We start from the raw sequence: 10,181 nt of genomic DNA on the forward strand, positions 1-10,181 counted from the left end.
TTAAAAAGCGGTATTAAAAATATTTTCCTAATATGAGAATACTTTGGACAAAACAAAATAAAATGCACTACGCTTTCAATCTCACGTGGACAGAAAGGGCAAGCTGCTGGCATACTCTTATTCCAATGGTGCCTGACTTCAGCTAAGGGAAGAGTGCCAATGCGCAGTTTCATGTACAGTGCTTTCATTGGTTTCAATTTCATTCTGTCCAGATAATCTTCGAGACCAGGTTATTCTTTCCTGGACTGATAGAGACAGTTTGGCAGACAATGTGAGTTTTGCTCAGGTTTCTCTCAACCATTTGCTTTTGTAAGCTTTTTTTACTAATGCTTTGGGGTTCTCAGGAATAGTGTCCGGGCAAGACCAATAATTCTCCATCCCCAAGGCAGTCAACTCTTTTTTGATGGAAGAGACCCAGAGTAAATTAGCCCTGCCTGGCTGAGACAAAACAACTTTGACAGCATGTCTATATTGGCTCAGATTGTCGCTAGTCCAGAGTCTCGCCCAATAAAAGACTGGCCTCGAGCAACATAAGTTGATGCTTTGGTAACCTAGCTCCCAGAAGACTGGGGCATTCGGGTTGTTTGCCGGCAAGCCCGTTGATGTTTTAAGAAATTTTTGCTCAATGACCCAGAGCGCGTCTGAATTGTGGGCACCCCACAACTCGGCCCTGTAAAGGGCAGCCTGTCTGGCCTGACACTTGTAAATCTGTAAAACAACAATTAACGGGCCTGTGCCATTGGGCCTGCATAAATCTAAATATGGCTCCACAGTGCCTGGTCAGCTTCAGGCCTGTCCTTCCTGACGCAGTTTGCAGTCAAGATAATCATAGCTTGTGACCTGTTTGATCACCCCACTGTCCGAGCTGATTGTTAGCCTTGGAGTATTGCTGACACTTTTTCTGCTGAACACCATTGTCTTGTTTTTTAAAAACATTTATTGAAAGTCCAGAAATACCAGCAAGACACTGCTGTGGTACTGCGACAGACTTGGCAGAACGGCCAGCAAGAGGGAGCTTGTTCTTAGCTAGATGCCTTGGGCATTGCTTTTTTGTTCGCATGGACCCGGGGAGGGCTATTCCTCATTGATAACTTGTTTCTAAGAGCGGCTAGAGCAAACTCCTCGGATCCTGCCGTTATGGTCACTGCACCCTGCAACGCTGAGGGGCTCGGCTGCAGAGGAGAAAGTAACATGGGGGACATGCTGAGTGCCTGTCGATGGCAGCTGGTTCAACTGATGTGCAGCGATGGGTATTAATGGTACTGGGCCCTCTGATGATGCCTGCCCAGTGCCACAAGCCCGTGGCTCTTGCCCTTGTCGCAGGGTAAGCCCAATATGACGTCAGCCACCCTTGCCAGGATGTTTATTGTTTCGCATTGGTCCTGTGCCAGGGTGCTACATAATAAAAAAAGAGCATCCAGTTTTGCCATAAGAGCATTCAGTGGCATGGCGCCGGAAATATCACTAAGAGATGAATGTGACGATGACCTGGCGTGGGTTAACGTCATCTCTTCATTTACACATTCATTCCAAGGTTGCCATATGTCTCTTCCAAAAGAGAGAGTGAGTTATCAAGGTCAGGGGTAGCGGAGAGACCATGGTCTACGAGAGATTTCTCCAATGGCTTCTGTTGTCCAAGAGTGGGGAAGAGGAGAGCATGCTTAGGCCAGCGCCAGGGCCGCAGGGCGGGGGTAACTGTTCAATTTCCACTCTCTCGGCGACTGGAGTTGCTGGTGTTATCGCAGCCCTCATTAGAAACCCACTAATTTTGACTTAAATTGGGTTTCTTGGCCTGCTGCATCCTTCTGTAGGTTGCAGTCCCAGTTGAAGGACTGCAAGGGTGTTTCCCCATCTGCAGCATCTCGCTCCTTGGGCCGTGCCGCTGGTGCTTTCGCAGCTTCATAAATGCAGACTATCTGCCCAAAACAAAGTCACCAGGGAAGGTTAGAAAATGCGGGGGCCGACGGGGAGGGCCTTTGCAAGCCACCCCAGGAACCAGAGCACAAACGCTCAAGAGGGTAGTAGAGCTTTGATATGCCTTTTAAAAAATGTGTTCATTTTCATGACTTGAAACATGTTCCTTAAAATGCAAATCATTAACATCTAATCGGTAAAATGCTGCAATCCATAATGCGCACATGCATTTTGTTGGTGGAAGAGAAGGCCAAAGCACTGAAAGCCACACGTGCCTTTAGTGGGGGGTGAAGAAGGACAAAGCACTCAGCTCCACATGTAGATTGAAGCTGAAGGAGAAGACCAAAGCATTGATAGTTATACATGTATTGCTTTTATGTGGAGAAGAAGGTCCCTAAGAGCCCCATATATATTTAACTGAAGGAGGAGAAGGCCACATTTTAGAATTGCACGTCCATTTAGTAGGCAGAGGAGAAGGCCAAAGCTCTAATAATCTATCATACATTTAGTAATTAGTGGCAAAGGCAAAAGCAATGAGACCACCACCAAACCAGCATTTAGTAGAACGTCACTTGCAGTAAGAAGGCACAGGAATAGGTGAAAGCACTTCACATACCTCAGGTCTTTAGTAGGAGAAGAAGAAGGCCGAAGTACTGAGAATCCCACAGGTATTTAATAGGCTGAGAAGACAGCAAAATTACTGAGAACCCGAAGTGCATTTAGTAGGAGAAGGAGAAGGGCAAAGTAATGTAACACACACATTTATAATCAGAAGGACAAAGCACTAAGACTCTCCAATACATTTACACTAAGAATCTCAAATGCATTTACAAGGCACAGGAGAATTCCAAAGCAGTGTTAGACACACTTTCTTTTAGATGGCAGAGGAGAAGACAAAAGTAGTGAAAATCACACAAGCAGTTAGTAGATGGAAGAGCAAGCCAAAGCAGTGAGGGACCCCATGTACATTTAGTAGAAGGAGAAGGGCAAAACTCTGAGAAACCCATCTGCATTTTGTTGGTACAGCAGAAGGACAAAGCATTGAGAACCCAACATGCATTTAGTATGCATCCGGGAAGACAAAAGCACTGAGAACCCCATGTGCTCTAACTATGCAGAGAAGACTAAAGCTATGTTATACACAGCTGCATTTACTAGTCCGAATGGAAGGGCACACTTGCTTTACTATGCAGAGAAGACCATGGCACTGAGAATGCCTCATGAATTTAGTAGGTGAGGGAGAAACCAACATTAGGCACACTTTAATTTAGTAGTGGGACAGATTGCCAAAGTAGTATTAGCCTCTCTTCCATGTGTTATGCAGAGGAAAAAGCTAAAGCCCCACATGCATTTAGAAGGCAGTGGAGAAGGCAAAAGCAGTGTTAAACACACCTGTATATAGCAGGCTTAGGTGACTCAGTGCTAGGCATATTTGTATTTAGTATTCAGAAAAGGCCAGAGCATTGTGAACTCCTTATGCATTCAATAGGTGGTGGGGAAGGCAAAAGCATTGTTAGGCATCTTTGGAGAATGCCAAAGCACCATATGTGCAAAAGCACTGAGAACACTATGTGCATTTAGTAGGCAGTGGAAATTGTCAAAGCAGTGTTCGGCACACTTGCATTTTGTAGGCAGAGAGGGCCCAAACAATGAGAACTCTGTTTCATTTTGTAAACTAGTAGAAGATCAAACAGATGAGAACCCCAAGTGCATTTATGAGGCAGATGAGAAGGCCAAATCATTGTACTGTACAATTCCATTTAATTGGCAGTGAAGGCCAAAGCACTGAGAACTCATGTAAGAAACCTGAGGGTATTATCGCTCCTGCTCCCTTAGGATCCTCTGCACAGGTGGCCATGGAAAGGCCTTTGCACTTGGATCCCAACTCTTGGGCTGGAGAATGAGGGGGATCACCTGAGTGATGGGCCTTGGGTATTGGGAATGAGATATACTCAGGCAAGAAATGGTATTCCCCATTTCCCTTGCCAATGGAACCCTCTATTCCAAGGGCAGTTATGGAATAGTGTTTTAACCATGTCCCATTGACCCAGAAAAGGGCATGAGATACCCTCACCCCAGATGTAGCAGAAGGAGAGCAAAAAGGGTTAATTGTAAGATGGGTAAGACTTGGTATCCCCCTTTTCCTAAGTACGTCAAACCTAACCATCACCAACCTTTATGAGCTATTATAAGCCAACTCCCCTCACTTTCCCACCTAGGACACTCGACAGTACTTAGATGAGGAAGAGGGCCTCAGAGGGGTACCATTGTAAAGATCAGGCATGTCTAACTAATAAGATTAACTACAGGGACGTCATTTCACCAAAATGCCAGGGGTGGGGGAAATGACATCACACAACCCTTGACCCCCCTGATGACATCACAGGAAGTGATGTCATTTGACCCCACCATAAAGTAATATCGCAGGAAGTGTTGGAACATGACCTTTCACCCATTGACAAAACAGGAAGTGGCATCACATACCATTGTGCACTACAAAAAATATGGTTACGATATCACTATAATATGAGGTATATTTCATTCAAGAATGGTTCGCCATATGTATCGTTAAGATCAGTGTGTATAGGCCCATATTACCAAATGACTGAGAATGCAAGCCGACATCCATGACCAAATGATAATGATGTGTTATTATACAGCACTTACGCTTAAGCGCTTTACATAGAAAAAATATACACCCAATATCACCCAACCTGTGTTGGTACTCATTTATCTACCTCAGAAGGATGAAAGGCTGAGTTGAGGCGTTTAAGAACAGACTAAATCAGTGACTCACGCCATGAAGTGTACCTGAAATAAACCTTTAATGAGTCTAGCAATTATTGTATTGAATTCCAGAAAGATATTTGGTATTCCTATTCTTTCTTATTTAGGGTCAGTGCCGAAAGTGTTAGACTTGCGGCACTCCTGTTCCTAATTTTCTTATTTTTTTTTAAGGAGCCTGAACAAGAAAGCCATCCACTCCAGAAGTAAAGAGCCACATGGTGCTGGCCACAGCCCAGGAGCTTGCATTACAAAAAAAAACAAAGGTTTTTTGTTTTCTTTTTTTAGAGGTTGCATGGGGGACCACAGAGGTCGCAAGGGAGGCAGTTGCGACCTCTGGTGACCCCTAAATGATGTCCCTGCTTAACTAGGGTCAGGCAATTAAAAGAAAGGACTCACACCTGCAACCCCTTTACACAACACAGTTGTATAAAAGAGGTGAGGTCAGACGTGGGAGGAGAGACACTAATGGGAGCCCTGGTGAGCCATTCCACAGCCTGAGAAGCACACCAGGGACTGGGAACGCTGAGGGTCCAGGCAAATGTGACATCGGAATAGGGGCTCCATGGGGCAGAGGCGAAGGAAGGAGGCGAGATGAGGGGCCGTCCTTCATCCCATCGAAGGGAAGGCCCGTTCTCCTCTGGTGCTGCAAGAATGTGAGAGTGTCTGAGGGGTGGAGAAAGACCCCCTGGAAGGAAACTGTGAAGTCTGTGCCCAGTGCACTACAGAAAAAAAAGGACTTCAAAGTGAGCTGGTGAGTTTCCAAGGTAGAGAAACCTGCAGTTATTTCAATTGCGAGTCTTACAAAGTGAGCCGCTATTATTAAATTAAACAAAAGACTTGTACATTGTACTGGAGTGGTCTCGTGTCCATTTAAAGCAACAAGCACGTTTTTGAAAGTCTACGAACGCCATGAACTCTTCATTCTTAAGCAATGAAAGTATTGTTGAAGTGATTGCGTACCTTGGAGAAAAGAAGGAATGTTATCGAAAGTCTTCAATTAAGGAAAGTGAATTATTTACAGCATGTGACTATAACAAAAGGCCAATGGCTAAGAAAGATAAATAAGGCTAAAATGAAAGTCAGAGTGCATGACAGTTACACCTTGTTAAAAATGTAACTGAATGAAAGTGAAACACGTGAAGTTTGTGAATTGTGAAATTATTGAAAACTACTGCACATTGAATACCGAACTATATGGAAACCTAACATTGAAGAAAGTCAATGCATATTGAATATCAAACTAAAGGGAAACTTAACATTGAAGCAGACAAGTATAAATTGAATACTGCATATAATTGAGCAACCTAAGAGCACATCCACCCTGAAACCACATTTGAATCATATTAAATAGAGGTTGCACAACAAATTAAATCAAACCTTGAACTCTAACACATTAAAAGCTGAAGGAAGCCAAACAGCGAACTTTAGTGAGTGAATGTAGTGTGGCAAAACTACAGTTTGAAAGGGGTGTGTGACACAGGGTGGCAGAGCCACGAAGCGACAAAGGAGAAGCCATAGAATCCCAAGAATCCCAAGAGTATACCCTAAGTCCAGAGACCAATACAAGGAATAAAGTAAAGGCAACTTGGTGCACAGGGGCAAGTACCAAGGGACCTGTGTGAGACAGTGATGTCTTGGGGAAGGGAGCCCTAAGACATGAGAGACTGCTGTGTTGTCTTGAGAGCTGAATCTCAAGACCCCTTCGTTTTGGTTTTGTGTTACTTGAAACTTGGGGAAGAGAACCCCAAGAATGGTTCTGAACTATATTGCCCTGAAGTGGAAAAAGGTAAACTATAAGTGCCTGATTCACAGGAGTGTTTTATAATGACACAATCCCATAGGAAAACACTTTGAATCAGGCCCAAGACTCTTTTCTATGGAACTTTCTTATGCTTGGGGAAGGGGCACTGAGAGAAAGCTGTGAGCTGGAAGAAGCTCGGAACATTAAGTTAAACACTGTTTCTTTTGACTTTGATACACATTTGTTTGTTGTAGTTGTGAGGGCAAGTGTAGGGCCTTTGCATCCTTTTCGTGTCCTTTATTGCAGTCGTTCCCCCGCTACCCCAATGCTGGCTTGGAGGCCCCCGTTATGGATGCAAGTTTGTGGGGGGCGGAGTGGGGAGGACTCACTGGTGCTTCATCTGCATACTAGGTTCATCCGACCCCCGGGTGCAGCTTGCCACCCAGGATTCCTTGCGACCCGCTCTTTCTTCACAAGGGTGCACTGCACGCGTCTGCAGCTGGAAAAAGGGGCACTTCCAAACGGCCGCTTGACCAGCCTGCACTCTTGCCACCTGCCACCGGAGCTCCTGCCTGCAAGCAACAGGCTTTCCCAGTTGCTGGATGGATAGCTGCTTGCCCTTTGCTCCTGGGCCAATGCGCACTGCTTTTTAAGCAGTCCAATCACCTACAGATTTGACTGACAGATCCTACTGCTTTTTACAGTGGCAGGTAATGTATGTGACTTTAGGGCAGGATGCAGGACAAAGCATGCTACACAATAATTTGTCTGTACAGTGGGCAGGTAGGTGATTACTTTGATTGGGCTCAGACCAGTCCACTGACCTGACAGCTACATGACTATGTCCTGTACTCTTGCCGGTACAACCCTTAGGGGAATCACCAGTGAAGGCAAGCGGCAGAGCGTAACACCATCAGACTGAGGGGGGTATCATTATCCATGTCATTCAGTGTTAATCTTGCACTGCAGGAATACATTTCTATTGCACAGGCTGCTGCTACAGAGCAGAGGCAAATGTTGCCTATCAGCTCTGTGTGATTACCTTCTGTGGTGCTAACTTACCATTTCGAATTATACATTCTAAACATTTGAACATCTTTCCATGTTGTGCTGTTTGATGGGTTGTGTATTTTAGAATCCTTCAATGGTGCCAACAATGTAGGTTTTGTATTTTCCTGTGATGTCATTGTTATGCAAATTATTTTTGGAACTTGAAAGATCCTACATCTTTTTGGTCACAGAATGTTGGCAAGTATGTAGCCTGCTCTCGCATCATAATAGTGTTTTCATTCTACAATGGAAGCGCTGCACTCCCATTGCTCCAGCGTCAGCGTGGAAGCTTAGCCTACAGTCAAGGGCAGCCTAGGGTGGTTTTAGCAAACACAGTTCTCGCACCTCCCCTAGCATACGCAATGTATAGGTTTAAACAGGACTGCATGCTGTGAAGAACTGTACACAAAACACATCACACCTGGTAGGCTGCGTGTATCTTGGTAGGCACAATAGTCTTACATGCCAGTGGGACCCCTTTGCACACTGTATGCATCAGCCCAACATGCACACTGCAAAGGCCCATAATTGCCCACGGCCATATATAATTGTGGGGGTAATGTTAAGCCCACAACAGCGCATGGGTAGGGAAAGCTCGGGAGGGGTAAGAGCCTGCTGACTGTATAGCAGCATTACTGGAGCTGGCAACAGCCTAGTCCCAGCTTCGCACAGACAGAAAACACAGGCAGCACACAAGGAAGGGAACATTTTTCTACTTCCTTTAGGGAGTGGGGGGGACATTCCAGATTTTTTAGGCAGCTTCGTTTGGTCTGTCTGGGAGACAGGAATCCCCCAATAAGTAAGGACTGTGACGAGTAAGGGTGGACAGGAGGTAATGAGGTAATTCACTGACGCAGCACTAAATAGCGCAGGGTGATGACTTGTGGAGTCAGCACTCCATTTCCCATGCCCAGAAAACCTAGCCCTTATCAACCCTGACATTAGGTCAGTGTGCTAATGGTAATATTCACCAAAGAAACTGGTGAAAGCAGCCTCAGTTCTTCTAAAAGTTAACGCACACCATTAATCGCCCGCAAAAAAAGAAAAAGAAAATTGTCCACCCCGAAAACTGCAAAAAGGTGAATGGAGATTGCAGAATCCCTTATCCGTTTCCATGGATGTAGCCATGGAAGCAAATCACTAGTAAGTGGCATGGAGGACGGGCATGTGTTGGGGGGCAGGGCCGACAGTGGGGCCTGGCTCAAGGGTCATGGGGGCATGGAAGGTAGAGAAAATGGCGGCATCCATAAGAAAGCGCCAGCAGCTGGCATGGAAAATAGGCGTTTACCTATAAATAAAGACTGTTTTCCTCGCTAGCTGATTGTCCATCGACCCCCGTTAATATGTCCCTTTCCCGTCATCTGCCTTAGAAGACTTCATGAAGACAGTGGTTTAAACTTTGCTGCAGTCCCTTTACCTCTGTGTGACTGCTTACATTCACAAACAAGGAAGAACACAGACTGATGTATAAATACGAAAAGCAAATGTGTGCAGAAAATAATGACTAGCGAAGGAAAATTGAGCTCACAGGATGGTCGGTTTCATTTCATGTTTAGATAGCCAGCAGATGCCTCACGTTTGCACAGACTAAACAAATGCAAGCAATCAAACTAAACGCGACATATCGCAGGAGTATGTTTACTTTAACTTTCCTGTTGTTTCCTGTTATTCAAAATGTTATTTTTAGACGAAATCGTAGTGCTATGTGTCACTACCAAGTGATGATAGTGGTCAGGTCGGGAGCCCGCCACAAATATGTTGTCAGTAGAGGATTGGAATCTCTCGCTGTGGAACGGTGTGGGGGGATAACTGCACAGGCGTGGTTTAAGGAATATGGGGCCAGATTACACAAACTTTGCTCTGGTGCAAGTGCAAAGCTTTCACGGTGTTAGCACTAGGGCAAAGTTTACCCTATTTTTAAAAACACTGGGACACATTAAAAAACCATTGCGGCTCAACAAGTGCAGTTTGGTATATTAAAAACACCCGGGCGAATATGTCCCTTGTGCTAAAAAGATACATTTTTGATGCACTTTTGCCTCATGGCAGAGTTTGCAGTGGTGCAAAATGTAATGAACATGCATCTTTTTGGCACTAGAGCAATTTTTACCCTGGTGCTTTTAATATACCAAACTGCACTTCGAGGTGCAATGGTTTTTTAATATATCACCGTTTTTTTAAAAAAATAGGGCAAACTTTGCCCGAGTGCTAATGCTATGCAAACTTTGCACACAGTTTCTGTAATCCGGCCCATGAAATGTATGAGCAGCACATCACTTATGTGTTTTGTTTAACAACTTTAAATTCTGATTCTTTTTCAGGCCAGACATAACATCTGATCTAAGGAAAAAGGAGAGAAATTCTATGATTGTTCTGGAGCAAAATCAAAAGAGTGACAATGTTTGGCCTTACTAACCCAATGAATGAAAGAATGAGGTATGTAAATCGTTATTAACTTGCTTTATATTGAGCACTTGTTGGGCTATATTTAGGATTGTAGAGGAAAGACGCTGTACAATTAAATGGTAATATTTTGTCGACCTTCTACTGGGGTGGGTATGAATTGGTGGGGCGCTGCTGTTATTGTGTGTATATAACATGTCGGAATCCCGGGCGGACTCATTTAGCCATTTATCTCCCAACCCCTTAGATAGGGGCGGGGTGTCGGCGTGGGAGGGGGGAAGGGTAG

General features: G+C 44.8%; 1 protein-coding gene across 1 annotated transcript in view; it reads left to right on the top strand.

Annotated features, from left to right (window-relative positions):
• Positions 1-9,928, top strand: part of LOC138472433 (uncharacterized) — a 927,133-nt gene extending 917,205 nt beyond the window's left edge. The window contains exon 7 of the mRNA XM_069610598.1: positions 9,814-9,928. Coding sequence (XP_069466699.1) covers positions 9,814-9,907 — 94 coding nt within the window. The 3' untranslated portion in view covers positions 9,908-9,928. The remainder of the gene's footprint in view (positions 1-9,813) is intronic.
• Positions 9,929-10,181: the final 253 nt, after the last annotated feature.

The sequence above is a fragment of the Ambystoma mexicanum genome, chromosome 8 (assembly GCF_040938575.1).
Source record: "Ambystoma mexicanum isolate Mex_15411 chromosome 8, UKY_AmexF1_1, whole genome shotgun sequence".
In the NCBI taxonomy this organism is placed as follows: domain Eukaryota; kingdom Metazoa; phylum Chordata; class Amphibia; order Caudata; family Ambystomatidae; genus Ambystoma; species Ambystoma mexicanum.